General features: G+C 37.4%; 1 protein-coding gene across 1 annotated transcript in view; it reads right to left on the reverse strand.

Annotated features, from left to right (window-relative positions):
• DMD (dystrophin) overlaps nucleotides 1-19,505 on the reverse strand; it is a 1,614,661-nt gene that overhangs the window by 1,334,341 nt on the left and 260,815 nt on the right. The window contains exon 14 of the mRNA XM_042974140.1: nucleotides 4,698-4,821. Within this exon, the coding sequence (XP_042830074.1) occupies nucleotides 4,698-4,821 (124 nt within the window). The remainder of the gene's footprint in view (nucleotides 1-4,697; nucleotides 4,822-19,505) is intronic.

Below are 19,505 nucleotides of genomic sequence, written 5' to 3' on the forward strand. Positions count from 1 at the left end.
TGCACATGTAAGGTGAGGGGGTGGTCAAGGAAGTAATGAGATGTTGTAAGGAAGCAGAAGTGCTTCTATGACTGGGTATCTTAAAAGGTTTTGTCTAGGCGGCAAGAACAGGGTAAAGAGACTAAAGCTAGGATTAGTAAGGCGACATAATTTGTCCTATCAGTGAAGATGGGGGACATGCAGTCACTTGGGATGGCTTTCACAATGTTATTTTTTTGTGTCTGCACTGAAACATGATTACAAAACGGTCATTTTTTGTCTTGATCCATCACAATCATGAAGTGGTCTTGTCTAAGTGTTGGCATTCGGAGTCGTTGTGCATATTCAACAGGACAACATCACAGACTAGCTATGAGCACGAGCACAGCATCGAGCATCTCTCGGTACTAACTGAAGAAGCCAAGCCAGCTCCTGATTATCAATGGCTGCTTTCTGCTTTCTCAAATGAATATCAACAGAGGCATAACAGGGTAATATTCATGTCTTACTAAGTTCGCTTTGACAGAACTCATGCTAAAACTTCTAAAGGAATACAACATTAGTGGCAGGGAAGACCACATAGGGATTGGCATCTTAAACAGAGGTGAGCCATGATACTAGCTTCAGTGAGGGTTGTAGTGATGCGAATAGAGAGAACAGGACAGTTTCAAGAGCTGGTAGGAGAATAAAATTAATTGAACTTGGTTAGACTGGCAAATGGTAGGAAAAGATCTAGATGACCAGTTAGCTTTTAGGTTTCTGGACTAGGGTGTCAAAACAAAGAAAGGAAAGAGAAATAAAGGAGGGCTGGGGAGATCATGAGGTTTATTTTCAGTTTTCAGGCAAATATTCAATTAAAGTCTATTAGGCAAGTAAGCAAACGGGCTTGGGCTTTAAGGGAGAGGCATGAGCTAATGATACAAAGTTGGGGTTCATTAGAAAATAGATGTCATTTGAATAGGAGGGAAAGAGGATAATCCAGAGAAGAAAAACAAGACAATAATTGTGTAGAATATCACCATTAAAGGAAAAGGGGATAAAACAAATGACCAAAATGTTCAAAAGGAGACCAGTAGATAATGGTAGCCCATAAACCCAGAGAGTAAAGAATTCTGTGAAGGATAAAGAGGTTAATAGAATCTAGTCCTGCAGAGAAGTTGAAGAACATAAGGCACAAAAATGGGCCTATGTGTTTATAGGAGAGGAGGGGTTTAGTGAAGATACGGACATATGGCTGAATGGAAGCAGGTTCTTTAGGACATACACACAGATTAGCCTTGACCAGCCAAAGCACCATCTCTTCCAACAAGACAAAGGAGGTAAAAAAGGAATATGAGAACAAATACACACAATTTGTGAGGTATTATCTTAAAATAAGAGGGAAAGTCATCTACCATAAATGGTGGGGAAAAGTTTAGGAGATCCACTAAAAACGTGAAATAACTGTTGACAGAAATAGGGAAGAAAATGTACTAGGAATGCATGAAAGCTTATGGAGAAGTACCAAGCAATCTGTGTAAATACCGTATTTCAGGAAAAGAGTCATGTCTGGCAATGAAACATCTATAGTTATGCAAGTGGGTAGCTGAATTGAGGAGATTAGGGAAATGGCAACTTTTGGCGATAGCAGGACAGCCTACGGGGTCTGGGATTTTTATGGACGAAGGTACAACTTGGGTGGAGAAGATGGTGATCCTAATGCCAAAGTCTTCAATGAGAAAAATAATATTATAAAATGGTGATAGATGGCTATTGGGCATCAAACACAAGGGAAGAGATTTTTACATAGAGAGCAGTACCTTTGGAATTGGCCCTGGGAAGTGAGGAAACGAGCACATCTAAATGAGTGGCAAAGTCAAAGAGTCATGAGTGTTAGTGGTGTTCCTGAGGGTCAAAGTGGTTTCCATGGATGCACAGAAGGAGTACACAGGACAGAAAGTTTCCTTCCGAAGAAGGGCTTCAGAGTACAGAGGGACTGTGAGCAGGAAGGCACGAAAAACAAGCGAGGCAGAGGAAAGAGAGTGTAAAAGAGCGGAGAGATGAAGATACAAGAAAGCACAGATGAATGGAGAGACCTCTGTTCTGGGTGGTAAACCCGGATAATTGAAGTAAAAGAAATGTAGAAAGAATTGGCTTGAATATTTCCAGGACAACTTGTTTAAAAGTTGATTTGGTGTCAAGGGAGCAGTGGCTCCAGAAAGAGCCCAAGGTCTGTTGACCTTAACAGCTGGTATGAAGGCTTTCAAGAGAACACTGTACAGGTGTACAATCACCTTGTAGTAAGACTACACTGTTATTTCAATTCCTACCTTATATTACCATGTGCTCAATTCAAAAAGTTGAGTAGCTTTACCTATGAAGTCAGATTGCAATTCTCAACTGTGGTGACATTAACACAATGAGTAAAGGAACTAGGAGTCTGGTAAAGTCCCATATTGTGCCTTAGAGTACTGATTCGCAAATCTTTATGTACCAACAAATCACCTGTGGATCTTGTACAAATGGAAATTGAGCCATTGGGTCTGAAATCACATATTTCTAATAAACTCACAGATGTGGCCAATATTGGTTGCCCAGGGACCACTTTGAGTAGAAATGTCCCCTAGAATTCAACTTTTAAGTAAGTGCATTATGTTGATTATATGGATAAAACACATGGCTAATAGATAAGGAAAAATTATGTTAGGTTAAAAAGTACTTAAAACTGAACTGATAATGTTCGAGGATATTCTAACTGGTTGAAAACTCATGAAAGTAATACCTGAAGGAAGAAGACAAGAGAAAGAAAAAAAAAAGAGGGTAATATTTAGCCATTTTTAATGGACACCTAAAAAAGAATACCATTCAAGTTCATGAGACAGGCCTCCCATGTATTCAAAGTAAGTTACATACACTGACAGGTGAACAATTAAGAAAACTAATGTACGCTTAAACTGCATATCCATCATCATTACTATGTATTTCTCTCACGGATTTTTAAGACATATATATTATATTTAGCCTGAAGCAAATGTCTAGGTAAATCATTTCATGCCCTATTTTAGTAGGCAATTAAGAATGATGTTGTTATTTCTGAAAATGAGAGAAGTTGATAAAGGTGACTCATGCAGCATCAGAAAACCACTCATACGACATTGTACTTTTTTTTTAGTACTTTCAGTCTGTCATTGCTGACACTATTGATTAAATGCAAATTGCTTCTAGGTAACCATATGATAACAGGAAAATTTTGAATTTATATTCTTGAAATGCTGGAACTCAATTTTCCTGCTTGATCAGAGCTGTTTTAAGATACAGAAATAGGATGACAAACAGATAAGTAGATTATTAAGATAAATTTTAAAAAATGTAAATTAGCTAATAAAATGTCTACCCAAGGTGACTTATACTCTCAGTGGCCAAAGTTGTCACATGAACTTTAAATTGTATCTAGAGTTCATCTTCTCTAAGTAATTTTCCACTCATAGAATTTCCCTCCACAATCCTAACAAATAATATACCTCCAATAAGTATACATTGAAATAACACTATTTTGCTAATTTTCTACCATATATATATTATGCTCTAGTTTAATTTTAAAGCTAAAACATTCATAACATAATCATAATGTTCATTTCCTGAAATTGTTTATAATAGTCTATTATTATACTAAGAACATTGTATATAACTAATAATGCATTTAAAATAACTTTCCAATGTATAAATAGTTAACTCTGAGACATGTTGGTGGAATAATCTGCGCCCTCCACCTCAAGCAGCCTAAAAAATAGATTATTTTCTCCTAGAAGAAAATCCTTTCTTGTTCTCCAAATGTTCCAATTCCACAGCAAGTATTAGCTTGTATCTAAGAAAGTGTTGTATTTGTAACAACCTAAGGGAGTTTGTATTGTATGAAACGGACTGCTCAAAACATAAAGCAGAGTTATCCACTCATGTGACCTTCCTATAGCTAAAACTATTTGACATTCAGAATATTTGTTTCTTTAGCCTGCCCACTATGGAGTATTTACTGTGCCTGTTAAAACTCTCTCACAAACAATTGCCAAAACGGATGTGTTATAATCGTGAAGTTGAAATATCAAAGTCCTGATAATGTCCTTGAAGATGAACCAGCACTTATTAAATTAATAAAAATCCCTATTGTGAAGGACACAACTATGATGTCTCAGTAGAGAATAAAAATAGCAAACCACCTCTTGCTATAAATAAATACTGAAAAAAGGCTGGACATCTTTTAGTTATGGTAATGCAATACATAAATATCTGGAAAATGCAAATCTGTTATGACAAGTACTAATGAGTATAAAGAATAACTTTTGGATGATAGCGAAAGCATGAATAGGGTCCTAAGTATATTTAAGGGTCTATATACTATTCTGCAAGCTTGCAAACTCCCAGCCTTCAGGTGACAGAACAAGACATGAAGGAAAATCAATATGAGTTCATGTTATAAAATTGTTAACTTACAGCTAAATAATATAAAAGTTAAAGAAGGCTTATGAAAAGCAATCCTGCTTAGTCACAGCACAACCAGGAAAGATTTCTCTATGCTAAACTCTGATTCTGCTTGATATGCAAAACATATGTTAAAGATATATTTAAAAGGACTATATCATACTGCTTTAATCTTTTCAACTGATAGAATGAGACAGTACAAAGCACAGAGTTTACAAGCAGCAAAACTTAGGAAAATACATAAAATTTAATGCATAACCTACATTGACTTTTTCTTTAAGGTCTGAGAAGTTGCCTTCCTTCCGATAGATTGCAAATTCAGGACTCTGCAACACAGCTTCTGAACGAGTAATCCAACTGTGAAGTTCAGTTATATCGACGTCCAACCTAAGACAGGAAAAAATAAGGGTCATTATTTCTTGATTATCTCTGTCTCCTGTAAGAAAAAAAAACAAAACAATCTATTCACATTACCATTCTCCTTCCAATCTGAGACTCCTGCCTGATGCCCCTGTTCCTGTTAATAGCACTACCATTTCCCTAGTTAGGTAGGCTCAAAATTTGGAATTAGCTTTGATCCCCAGTCTTATGATCGTGGAGTTCATTTTATTAATTGCAATGTAGCAACTGCCTCCCTACAGCATCTCCTATAAGCTATCACTCAGCCTCTGTTTGAATGTTTGCAGTGGTTGAAAAATTAGTACTCCCCAAGATAACCCTCTTTCTTTCTGGAAAGTACTTACAGTAAACAAGTAATTCCGGTCAGTAGCTCCCATTGAACCATACTTGGATATCCATGCCTTTATGCAGTCTCCACCAATACAGACTCTAAAATGGGCTCTGTGACTTGCTAAAGCAAACGGGATATTACTAAGGGTAATGCAAGCAGAGACTTGATAGCTGCTTGCGCTGTCAATCCTGTCCTCTTAGAACATGCACTGAAAATGCAACTGTTACCTCAGAATTCCAGTGCCCCATTAAGGAAGCTCAATCTAGCCAGGTGGAGAGACAACATGAATGAGAACGAGGCACCACGCATGTGAATAAAACTTTCACCTGTTGACCCATCTCAAACACCATTGAATATAACCAAATGATTCTCCAGCTGATACCAGAGCATCAGAACTACCCAGAGAACCCTGCCCACATTGCAGAAGTGTAAGAAAACATAAAGAACTGTCATTTTAAGCCACTAAATACGGTGGGTTGTTATGCTGCAATAGACATCTAATCACATGCCCTAATATTCACAAACATTCTTTTATTGCAGAGACCTATGGAGTCAATGGGATTTAATGGTTGGATCAGGTCATTCAGATATAGTTAAAGCAGAGACTGGAGGAGAGTCATGGATGGGTTGCAAGGGTGGAGGATGTCTGTGCATCACTTGAAATTCCAGGCACAATTCTAAGTGTGTGTGCATGTTTTCTTGAGAAAGAGTCCCTAATTTTATCAGCACCTGTAAAGAACCTATGAAAAGAGAATTTAGAAATCATCTAATCCAAGTTTATTAAAACAACAGGCAAACAAAGTCCCCAGAAAAATATTTACTCGTATTTCATAGGCAATTTGTGAAGTAGAACGAAAGTACAGATACAAAATTTAAGACCCCAAGTAATGTACTTTAATCACCATGCTGTATCTTCTTATCCAATACAGCACTCAAATAGGTGAAATCAACTCTTTAAAACCCCTAGAAAATATCTGACAGTATCCTACCCTACTTCTCATTACTTCAACAGCTAATTCCATGGCTTGCCAGTCTCTTACTTAAAATTTGGTTCCTAAAGAGATCATGTGAGTAGTGTTTAGTACAATCAGGAAAGAATACACAATTATCTTCTTGGATATGCAGCCTATGAGTTCAACCAATGTTTTGATTTCCACATTAGACTTTTAACTCACACTGAAGTTAAACTGAGCTAAAACTTTCCAGAATTTTTCACATAAACTATCACTAAACCAGTTCTCCATAATCACAAACTTAGAAGCTGATTTCTTGAATTCAAATTTCAGGGCTTTAAATCATATAAACCTGATGAAATTGTGCATATTACTCGCAGGCTACTGTTTTTTTTTTTTTTATTTATTTTTGGGACAGAGAGAGACAGAGCATGAACGGGGGAGGGGCAGAGAGAGAGGGAGACACAGAATCGGAAACAGGCTCCAGGCTCCGAGCCGTCAGCCCAGAGCCCGACGCGGGGCTCGAACTCACGGACCGCGAGATCGTGACCTGGCTGAAGTCGGACGCTTAACCGACTGCGCCACCCAGGCGCCCCCAGGCTACTGTTTTAACATTAAGCTAATACAGAGCTTCAGAGAGCACAAAACACTTCCAAAAACATATTCTCTTTTTACGTTCTTAAAAAAGCCCGTGGTAAGATCTTATTAATCTCTCTGCTCATGTAAGGAGATGGAAGCTCAAAGAAATTGAACTAATGAATCTCAGACTGTTAGTACTATGGAGAAGGAACTTAATTCATCTTGTTTACCGTTATATCCTTCACCTCAAAAAAGGCCTGGTTCAGAGTAACAAGTATTTACTGAATGAACGTTACCCAACTAGAAACAGAAGGAACAGAGATTTGAATTCAGAGATTTCGACTCCAATCCCATGTCACTGAAAGTCAAAACTTTTATATGCATGTGGACTGTAAATATTTATGGATTTTTATTTTATCATACATGGTGATTCTTATCTTCCCTACATTTATTTTTTCTCCCTCTAAGGTCAGTTATTGGGTTTCCTATTTCTTCATTCAAAATGGTGATATTGAAACAGAATCCTCTTGCAGGCTTCTTAACATCTCTTTTTCTCTCTTTGATGTTAACTCATTAAATCAAATCTTGGACTCTGGTCATGTAGCCACCTACAAAATTCAGTGCATGTTTTCCATAAGAATGTTTCAGAAAGCATTTTTGCTTTTCCTTTCCTACAGTATAAACTTCACTGTTTCTATCTGGCTGCAGCCATTCACATGCTAGTGCATGGGGCAAGGCAGAAGTGTTGAGATGTTAATACCACTAGGGTGAACTGAGGGTTGATGGGGGGTGGGAGTGAGGGAGGGTGGGTGATGGGTATTGAGGAGGGCACCTTTTGGGATGAGCACTGGGTGTTGTATGGAAACCAATTTGACAATAAATTTCATATATTGAAAAAAATTAAATAAAAGTAAAAAGAAAAAAAAGAAAAAAATTGAGAACTGAGGGTTGATGGGGGGTGGGAGGGAGGGGAGGGTGGGTGATGGGTATTGAGGAGGGCACCTTTTGGGATGAGCACTGGGTGTTGTATGGAAACCAGTTTGACGATACATTTCATATTAAAAAAAAAAAATACCACTAGGGTGACACCAAGCGAGAGCTGGGAATTGGTAGATAAATATTCCAGCTCCCTTGCCCTTCAGCATGACCATCATGATCAAAGTTACACACAGTGCCTCAGAGGGTTCCCAGAAAGACTCCTCTCCAGTTGCCTCCAGCAATAACCCATGTGTGTATCCTTTATTCTTTTCCTAACCTCACTTCTCCACTTTGTTTCCAATTCTCCCATAAACTATTTGCACCTAGATCTTTGTCTCCAGATCCAGTCCTGGGGGAATGCAATGACCAACAGCCTCAAATGAACCCAGGATTCTGCCATATTGAGTTGTTTTCAACTTGAACTCTGACTCTCCACAGGAACTATTTTAGACTTTTTCTAAAGATCTCAAAGCACTAACTCATCCTCCTTCTCCAGCTACCCACAGATGACATTTTTTATTACACCAAGAAAAGTGCAGCTATCAGACTAGAATTTCTTCCACTTCCTATATTCAAATATTCAATCTTATCTGTGAGCACCCTTCTCATTCCCTTCTCTTATATTTGAGCCACTTTCCCTTCTTTATCTAGTCAGTCCCTCTACCTTCATTTGATACTTTATTCTCTTTCTTCTTCTCAGGCATGTGAGCCTCTCAAATTTTTGTTACCTGTCTACCATAAATTCACCCCTTCCCTTTCAAGTGAATTCTGCATACAGAAATTTAAACTTATTGACTCATACAGTCAATACTTTTGAAGTAAACTCTCTCCTGACCCTCATATTCCCTTGCAGCCATTGTCTTATCTTCTACACAGGCACATTTTTCAAGAGTGATGCAGTTTACTGTCAGTTTTCCACCTCCTTTTCACTCTTTCCACTCAATGTTTGGTGTTTCTCACCAAAAACATTGCTTAATATAGCAATCATGTCACTGAAGCCCACGGAGAGTTTCAAGTTCTTGCTATGTAGCAACACTGAACACTGTGGACCACACTGTCCTCCTTTTGCCTCCATACCACTCTCTTCTATTTTGTCTTCTATTTCTATGACACCGGTAATTTTTTTTCTTTGCAGGCTCATCCTTCTCCACCCACTCATTACGTACTAAAGTCATCAATCATCTTTTATTCACTATATTACTCTCTTTCACTAGCAATCTATTCATGCTCATGACCTCAATGGCAAGCTATAGGTGTCAATGACTCTGAAATATGTATCTCTAATTCAAGCACTTCTTCTGAGCTCCACAGCTCCATAATTCTAACATACCGTCTCCACTTGCTTGCTGTAAAAGCTCCTTCAACATAAAGTGTCACGACTTATTGTTTGCTCTTTTCCCCCAAACAGGTACTCTCCCAGTGTTCCTCAAATCTGTGAATGGCATCACCACCTGTCATCTATAACATCTTCCTCTCCTTACTCTCTCATAATCATTTGCAAAGCCTAATCCATCATTCTATTTCTTCTGAATGTGTCTGCTTCTCATGGTCTCCACAGCCGGTACCCTCATTCACCTTGCCATTAAATGTAATCAAAACTACTGCAATGGCCTGTCAACTGGCTCTGGAAAACCTTTCTAGAATCCTTCCATCTAGTTCATGCATTGCTGGCAAATGGTAAGTTCTAAAAACATATCTGAAGGTACCTGGGTGGCTCAGTAGGTTAAGTGTCTGTCTGACCCTTGATTGTGACTCAGGTCATTATCTCCTGGTCATGAGAGCAAGCTCCATGTCAGGCTCCACACTGGACATGCAGCATGCTCAAAATTCTCTCTCTCCCTCTCCCTTTGCCCCTCCCTTACTTGTTCACGAAACAAACAAACAAACAAACAAACATATCTGATTATGTTACTCTCATCCATAAAATCCCTCAAAACTGTGCATTTCTCTTACCATACAGACCAAAATTTCAATACAGTCCTGATCTGGCCATAACAGATTACTTAAGCTTATATTCTATTTTAGCCTTTATTCAAACCCTTCCAGAAACAAATCTCACTTCAAGTTTTTTAGGGAGCGCAGAACCACACTTAACTTTTGTCCCTACTCCAATGAAGTAAAATACTTCATTGACTCCTATTCACCCAGCCATTAGAACATTTCTGTCTTGGAAACTTAGCTGCTTAGCATAATCCACTTTGGCCACTTTGGTCAAACTTGTCCCTTTTCCTTGAAATCAGTGTGACCCAATTACACACCAAATACACTCTGACTCATAAAGGTGAGATATAAATATCAACCATTCACTGTCCAATTTTCCCCCTTTGGACTTGATCTCTTTGGTCTTATTCCCTGCTGATTTAGACTGCCTCTAAGAAAGACTGCTCTGTTCCACCTACAGGCCCACGAAACTAAAACTTAACTAAAGCTACACGGCTGGCATTACAGCTGGGAGAGATCTGCTAAGACCTATGGTGGAGAAAGTTTTCTACCAGCCAGTCCTGGAATTTACACTGGTCTTGTTGACACACATGTTATAGTTATCATTTACCACCACCTCCAATCTATTTCAAAAAAAGCTATGTATTCAATTTGACAGTAAATAAATGTCATTCAAAAAGAAATCTTCTAAACACTTTTAGACATGTGTCTTTAGGAAGAATGTGAAACTGTGTATGTTTCCTTTTAAAACAAATATTTCCCTTCATTTCTACCACAGAGTTTACACTATGTGTTTACTATATGCCATCGTATTAACCTCCATAGATAACAGACATAAAAATGCATCCATCCACATGATCAAAAAGTGTAGTTTAGTAAACCACCTATTTGACAAAATAATGTGCTTTAGACATTGAACTGGGGCTCATATCACACTGTGACTTTTTTTTTGGATAATCAAAAAACACCTTTTCAATGAATTAGGATTAAATCAGCTTCTAGACTAGAGGCTCTGTCCAGTAAATTGGTTATCTGCACACAATGAAGGCTTCGTGGAGTCAACACCATGGTAACCATCTGCTTGCTGCTCAGTCTGCGAAGATTTTAAGGGAGGACTGGGCACCACTTTGCACAGAGTTCTGATAATTCAGATCAAGTGAGGCAACAGGATGTGAAATTCCAGACAGGTCTTTCCTCATTCAATTTTTTTTGTTTGTTTGACTTGATAAATTTGGAAAGAGGATGCACAAGGTGTCTGAACTCCTCTTTTACATAAGGATCCTTCAGACAGTGATTATACTCCTTTTACGATATACAGGTTTTTTTAAAGGGATTTCAAATTTTTCAAGGACAGTTGTGAGTGCAGGGCTTTACCTAAGAAACAATGTCTATTCATAGGCACATACGTTAGTATGCTACACGTTCTTTCTGAAATAGAATGAAACGAAATATCAATGAGTTTGTACTATTCTCAGCAGTTAGACTTTCTTTTTCTCTTTCCTTTCATGATTGTGACATCTGGATTTCTTTGGAAATAGGTGGAAGCCAAACCTAACTCTTACATGATTTAAGCTCTGAGCTATTCCTTACCTAATCCTTTTTTGTGCTTGTTTTTTTTTTTTTTTTTTTTTCTGTTGCTACCATTTGGCCTTGTTGCTTCAACCATATCTCTGATTTGCTTAAACTTTCTCTGCCCCAATGTAATATACAGTCAGATTCCACTCCACCGCCTGTCATTTGACACCATCCCTTAGAGTTCTGGGAATTCAGCCACTAGCACTGTCTTCCCATTCCAGTATTCTGCCAGTAGTCATTGTCATGTGTTGATACCAACAATGAGGATGGAAGGGTGAAGGGGAAAGAGAGACAATTTCAAAAGGCCTCCCATGCTCTTTTGTTGAGCGCCAACATCCCACATTCAATGCTTTAGTCTCAGTGACATGACTGCTTTTAGCAAAATGAAGGTCGCCTTCTTGGCTCCTACTCAGATCCTGGCCTCTAAGTAGCAACTGCACATTTATTTTATTCCTTATCAATTTGGCAGCTATTGCATCATCACTTTCTGTGGTTTGTCCCCTAGTTTTCAGTACTACTAATATTTTTTCAGACATTTCAGCTAATATATATGGCACATTAACAAACTCCCCTGATTTAAATACATACATGTTCAGAAATAGGGTGCTATCTGCTCTTCTCAGCATTTTGCCAGTGGTGGTTTCTTTAATTTGTTTTAATGTTTATTTATTTTTGAGAGCGACAGACAGAGAGAGAGAGACAGAGAGACAGAGAGAGAGAGAGGGAAGGAGGGAGAGGGAGGGAGAGAATGAGCAGGGGAGGGGCAGAGACAGAGGGAGACACAGAATCTGAAGCAGGCTCCAGGCTCTAAGCTGTCAGCACAGACTCCAACGCAGGGCTTGAACCCACGGACTGGAAGATCATGACCTGAGCTGAAGCTGGATGTTTGACCAACTGAGCCATTCAGGTGCCCTAACCAGTGGTATTTTCTACCATGCCCTGTACTACCTGAGGCTGGGTATTTAATCACCAACTAAAGATATGATACAGATATAAGTCAGTTACCTTCTCAAATGCCCTCAAGAAAAAGACTGAAAAATTATTTTCAATACCATATTAAATCTTGGATGCTGTGTATGTATTTCTTTTTTCATTAAATCGTTCATTTCTATGACTTTTTTCTTCACTTTGAAAACTCTCATGAAATCCTCATTAATGAACTGATACATAGTAAGTTACTCATAATGGGCCTCTACACATACTTCTGTATGTTATTACAGACAGAATCTACCCCTTAAATCCAGTCTATCTTAATCCAACTTAAAGTTATTTGTATCTACTGAGAAATTTATGACTTCTTATTCTCTCTTTACAAAATGATTTTTCTTCTATATCTGTTGATGAGTACTCTGTCCTCCATTTTCCAAGCATGTTCTAAAACCTCATCTTTGCTATTATTTATGATTCACATGAAGTAACACTGTTTTCTTCTTTACAAAGACACTCATTACACAACTAAAAGTTCTAAGATCCCATAGATCCGAGAAGCAGAACTTTCAATTTTTATTATTTGCAAAGGATTTATTACTGAAACAAGGTCATTTTCTTTTTCTTTTTTTTAATTTTTTAACGTTTATTTATTTTTGAGACAGAGAGAGACAGAGCATGAACGGGGGAGGGGCAGAGAGAGAGGGAGACACAGAATCGGAAGCAGGCTCCAGGCTCTGAGCCATCAGCCCAGAGCCCGATGCGGGGCTCGAACTCATGGACTGCAAGATCGTGACCTGAGCTGAAGTAGGACGCTTAACCGACTGAGCCACCCAGGCGCCCCAAAACAAGGTCATTTTCAAAGAGGCCTTCCATTTTCTGGAAGTTTCAAACTATCAAAAACTATGTGCATATATACCAAATATTGAGAAGGTTGAAGTTTTCCCTTAATTGTATTGTACAAATGGACTCTACTTCATCCAGTTAAATTTTCCATAATGACAATGCAAATTAGATCAGTTACATTTCCTTATGGTCAAAATTTGGACGTGTGTGTGTGTGTGTGTGTGTGTGTGTGAATATTTAGATATATATATGTTTTTAAAAACCCACAGAAACACATCCCAAAGAACTAGATAAATACTTCCACTTTAAAAAGTTATCATTTTTGGAATGTTTGATAGTATGTCATCATGTGAAACTTGTGCTGTATGCTAATTGTGCTAATTATGTCAGAAGAGCCTCTTAATGGGCACCGACTGTATTCTGTTAATTTTCTGTACAGTGACTGCCATATGAAGTATTAAACTGCACACGTACATAAACTGTAATCCAGTCACTTTCAATATACCATGCGGTAGTCATCATTCCCCAAATGTGTAAACTTTGAAAATAGAAATTCTCCAAGCTCCCAGACATAACTAATTTGATTAGTGAGCTAGGCTATGCATGGCCATTTTACATCTTTAAACATCTTTGAACAGAGAATTTCATAAAAAATCATGAGCCTCATCTTGAGAAGCCTGAAAGTAGTGTTGACTCTTGAGCATATATGTAAATTTTAACTAGCTAGAACATACACTTTCATGCTTAATGGAAACAAAAACTAATGCTCTTTTTCACTGGTATTACAACGTGGAAGACATCTTTTTGGAAGTGAGGTAAGAGCTCAAAATTTTGTTTATTATATTTTTAATCATTACCTTCCTCAGAGTTCTGGAAAATGAGAAAACATTTTAATTCCATATTGATGTATGAGTACTCTCCTGACCCCAGACCATGTGATGAATTCCTATCCACCTTTGAGATTTGGTTCACGATATACAACTTCGGTGAAGGTTTTCTTGATCAACCTCTCCCTCCCCTTCCCGTTTCAGCTTTCTTTCTGGGAAAGCTGGTCCCTCCTTATGTTTCCACATGTTACTTGCTTTCAAAAACTAAATAAACAGAACGCAAATTCAATTTGAATCAGAGAGCTCTAATAAAATATCAGATGAAATTCTGTATAAATTCTGTTAGTGCTAAAATCAAAGTATTTTTAAAACTTTAAGATGTGTTGAGTACATGGTAATTATTATACTTTCATAGTTACATGATATTTTAAGGGGGAAAATCTCATGTAGCCAAGAAAAAACAAGTCAACATTTCAATAAATACCTCCTTGAAACCAAGGTATTTTGTGTATGGTACAGACTCACAGATGTGTGTGTTTGTACAGTGTGGGTATGTTTTTCTTGGGCGGGGGGGAGGAGACAGGGCCACATGATTGCCTTATAGTTTTTGAATGTGTGTGATGTATGTAAGTGTTTGTACGTGTGTATATATGTGTTTTAAATGTAAAAAGTAGTGCGCAGTGGAAGGTTACTGAACTGAAAGTGAGGTATCAAAGGTTTTAATCAATCATCTTGATCTGTATGGTGTTTTCTTAGGCAAATGACTCAACTTATCTGATCTTCCTCTACTTCTTCCTTTAAATTACAGAAGTTAAAAAGCTTTTTTTCCATCTAACTGGTGTTAAAATAGAAACGAACAAATACTTTTTGAAATTACTCTTAAATGTGTTTAGTTACCTCACTAATTAAAGCAATTGTGACCTGAGATACAAAGCTGAGGTCAGCTTTGCTTACATGGCAACATTTATATTCCAATTATATCCATCTGTTTATCTAGCAATCAAATTAAATAACATCTAAGGATGTTATAATTCCTAGTTATAATACGAACCCCATAAACTGTTCTCAACAGTTCACACAGACCTGAAACAAAATATGATGAATGAGAAAGGACACTGTCCTCAATTATTATAAATTCGCTACATTAACAGTTCTATCAAATAATCTACTTTCCTTATGTTTGCATGATCTTATTTACAAGCTTAAACGTATTTCTAGTTTTATATGTGTAACTTTAAATGCATCAGTCATAAAATAATATGTTTCCGTACCATAAAATTTAATGATTCCAGATTGTGCAGAAATGCATCTTTAAAAGATACTAAAAAATCAATTTCTATGTAGTTTACCTTGTCCTGAAATATGCCTATTTAACATATGCTTCAAAATCTGAATTCTAAACCCAAACAGGAAATTTGTCTTTAAAATTGTGCACCTTGTTCATTGTCAATTATGCCAAGCAAATTATATGTTTAATGTGTATAAAACGATGGCCTTTTAAAATAGATGCCCTCAGATAGAAACCCCAATTATTTAGTATTTTTAAGCTACAAATGCTAGAAAACTCCACGAGTTATCTGTCACTGATGATACTCACCTTTGTACCTCCTGGACAGCCGACTGCACTAAACAGAATGAAATTTCTACAAAATTTTGTTTCTCTGCAAAAAGTAACACTAAACTAAAATATTTGAAAATCTTGCAGAGAAAAATGACTAAAATAATCTTAATTGGGTAACAAACAGATCCCAATCACGAAAAAATCTTTTGGCCATATGTATTTCTAAAACATGGTAGGGTTGCAAAGAAGTCCATCTCACCTCTCTCAATATAACTTTCAGGAAAATATACCTTCAAAACTGAGGATATCCCCCCAATTCTAAGATGTCAGAACCAGATTAGAGGAATGAGGTTTAAAGCCAAGGAGCAGACCAGCATGTGGATAAAAACTGCATGACCCAGAGGATTGGAAATAAAATGTGGCTTAGCCACAGACACCTACAGCCTATTTTTCATTTTCAGCAAATTGAAAGTCCCTTTGAAACACAGTTCTGTGCAGTGAAATCACCTTAACACAGGTTAATAGAAATATTCTCTTAAGTGATAGATGAAATCTTCTCATAGTAACCAATCTACGATCATACAATGCAATATGCTCAAGCGGAAAACTCTGAGCCATTTATTTTAAAGTCAAATTTGATGTTTATTTAAAACGATAAAAACAAAAAAAAGCTGTGTAAACCCTTGGGAGAAATAAATGTGGGTCACTAGAGGGCGCACACTCCCTTTCACAGCTTGTCTGGTCCTCAATTTGGCTTCTCTTTTATTTTCTTATCTACATAACGATAACATGGTGACAAATGGATTTTTCATGGGAGTTCGCTTACAGAAAAACATAAAATGTCCAAAGATATAGATAAAATGGTATAAAAAGAACATGTTAGTAAGACACTCTCAGACGCACAGTTAAAATGCCTTCAGCCATTTTAATCCACACACCAAAGTATCTTAAAGTCATAATACACAAATTCCTCTGAGAAAATGTCTTCAATCTGGGGAGACAGGCTTAATGCAAGTAATAGAGTAGCATTTTCTGGACTTTGTAACCAAAAAGTTTTTGCCCAGTTCATTAATTTTACCTAATTTTGGAATCTTTATAAATAGTCACACACTCATGCTCTATAAATTTGCTTACAATTACACTCCTGCATATCTAGATGTTAATCTTACATTCAATCACATTCAAAGAAAAAGGGAAAAACAGCATCTTAAGCATCTTGTTCATGTCACATACTTTCATAAACACACAAAATTCATCTCCCGCAATAAGAGTATAAATTATTATAATCTTAATTCCATAGATTGGCCATGAAGAGAGAGATTTAGAAACCTCCTCTACTTTCAACACACAATGAAAAATGGAGTTAAAACTCAAAACCAGGTCTGTCTACATCCAAAGATTTCCACTACACTACACTTATTTTTCTTTGCTCCAAATGAAAAGAAAAAAAATTAATTAAGGAGAAGTCAGTATGAATTTTCTGTTCATTGCTATATAGTAAAGTCTGGTAGTTACTATTGTGCTACTTTAGATGACGTCAAAATTTGATTGGAGTCCCAAAATTTGATTGGGACATTCATTCTCAACATTGTCACTAACCTTAACTACGATCCGTTGCTGCCTAACTGATAACACCTATGGCATTATTAAATGGTTGCCATTCCCAGTTTATCTTTACTTTGGAATATTCCTTAATTGCCTAAAATCCCCGAATTTCCAAACTGTTGTGTATTCTGATATAAAACATAGACGATGGGGTGTCTGGGGGGTGCTCAGCTGGTTAAGTGTCTGATTCTTGATTAGGGCTCAGGTCATGATCTCATGGTTCATGAGTTCAAGCCCCGCATCAGGCTCCACGCTGACAGTGAGGAGCCTGTTTGGGATTCTCTCTCTCCCTCTCTCTTTGCTCCTCCCACCTCTGAAAAATAAATAAATACAAACTTTTTTTAAAAGCATAGATGACAAAGGTTGTTACGACAATGGTTAGCATTAGAAGTCTTACACTTGGACCCCCTTTATGCCTTGATACTAAAAAGACACCTATCATTGAAAAAAACTGTCTCTTCCCTGAAACTGATCTCTGCATATAAAGATAGCCAAATGCTCCATTAGGACCCTAGAGTCTATGAGACTTCAGAATGTAGAACAGTCATAATCTAGGATAAGAACACATTTTCCATACACAGACCTCATCTCAATAAATTCTTAAACAGTCTCAGGAAAGCTTTTAATTTCAGCTAAATAATTTGATGAAATCACCTTTAACTTCTCATTTCAAAAGATGGCATGACATAGAATTTAAGAACGCAGCCATCCTGTGCTCGATGCCTGGGTTCAAATCCTGGCTAAACTGCTTCCTGTAAATTTTGCAAGCGTGAACAAGTCACCTGACCTTTCTGTGCCTCATTTGTCCCCTTGGCATATTTGTGTCAGCTACTATGATCACTGCCTTCCATGCCTCTTACTGGGTTTAAGCCAGCACCATGCTACTTTTCACATTATCTTTTGAGAAGACACATGTTTGTTGTAGTGTTTTGTTAAGCACTGGTAAATTAGGGGTGTCTGGGGGGCTCGGTCCGTTGAGCATCCAGCTCATGATTTCGGCTCAGGTCATGATCCCAGGGTCTCAGGACCAAGCCCCGCATTGGGTACCACACTGAGCATGGAGCCTATTTAAGAATCTCTTTCTCCCTCTGTCTCTATCCCCTGCTTGTGCTTTCTCTCTCTCTCTCTCTCTCTCTCTCTCTCTCTCTCTCAAATAAAATTAAATGAAATTAAAAATGAAAACAAACAAAAAAGAACTGGCAAATTACAAACTATTATGGTAACCACAAGAATAAAAACTGCATCCGTATCTTGTAAATACTGCTGCAATAAACATAGGGGTACAGATATCTTTTCGAATTAGTGTTTTTGCTTTCTTTGGGTAAGTATACCCAGTAACATAATTATTGGATTATATGGTATTTCTATTTTTTTTTCTGTTTTATTTATTTGGGGGGAGAGAGAGCACAAGTCGGGGAGGGGCAGAGAAAGAGAGGGACAGAGGATCCAAAGCAGGCTCTGCACTGACAGGGTGATAGCAGTTCTGTTTTTAAGTTTTTGAGGAACCTCCATACTGTTTTCCACTGTGGCTGTATCAGTTTACATTCCCACCATTAGTGCATGACGGTCCCCTTTTCACCACATTCTTGCCAGCACTTGTTATGTCTTGTCTTTTGTATTTTAGCCATTCTGACAGGTATTAGGCAATATCTCACTGTGCTTTTGATTTGCGTTTCCCTGATGATTAGTGTCCACTGATAGACAAATGGATAAGGAACAGGTGGCATATATATACAATGGAATGTTACACAGCCATAGCAAAGGATGAGATCGTGCCATTTGTGACCATGTGGATGGTCCTAGAGGGTGTCAGGCTAAGTGCAGTAAGTCAGACTGAGAAAGACAAATATTATATGATTTCACTCATATGTGGAATCTAAAAACAAGTGAATAAACAAACATAAGGAATATAGTCAGTAATATTATAATAGCATATCACAGTGACAGATAGTAGCTATACCTGTGGTGAGCACAGTATAACTTATAGAGAAGTTGAATCACTATGCTGTATACCTGAAATGAATACTGCACTGTGTGTCAACTATACTCAAAAAAAAAAAAAAAAAAATATATATATATATATATATATATATATATATATATATAAACTGCAAAGGAAGCTATAACAAAGACAATAAAACAAACAAATAAAAATCATCAGCGGTAAAATAATCTCATCTATTGCACCCTTTATTGCAAGAAAAGGCAAACTATGGCCCACGGGACAAATTTGGCCCACCACTTGGTTCTGTAAATAAAGTTTCATTGGAACACAGCCATACTCATTTATTTGCATACTGTTTATGACTGCATCTTCACTAGAGAAGCAGAGTTGAGTACTTGCAAAAGAAACTGTATGGTGCTCAAGGTCTAAAATAGTTTCTGTCTGGCTCTTTAGCGAGCAAGCTCTCCCTGCTCTATAAAGTTGAGATGATGTCCCCCAACACTCAGGGAGGGTCAAAATGGTATGGTTCGCAGCAGCTATATTGTTTTGCTCTGTCTCAAAAATGTTCATTGGCTCTCCACGACCAGATTAAAGTCTACATTCC

This window comes from Panthera tigris, chromosome X (assembly GCF_018350195.1).
Source record: "Panthera tigris isolate Pti1 chromosome X, P.tigris_Pti1_mat1.1, whole genome shotgun sequence".
NCBI lineage: Eukaryota > Metazoa > Chordata > Mammalia > Carnivora > Felidae > Panthera > Panthera tigris.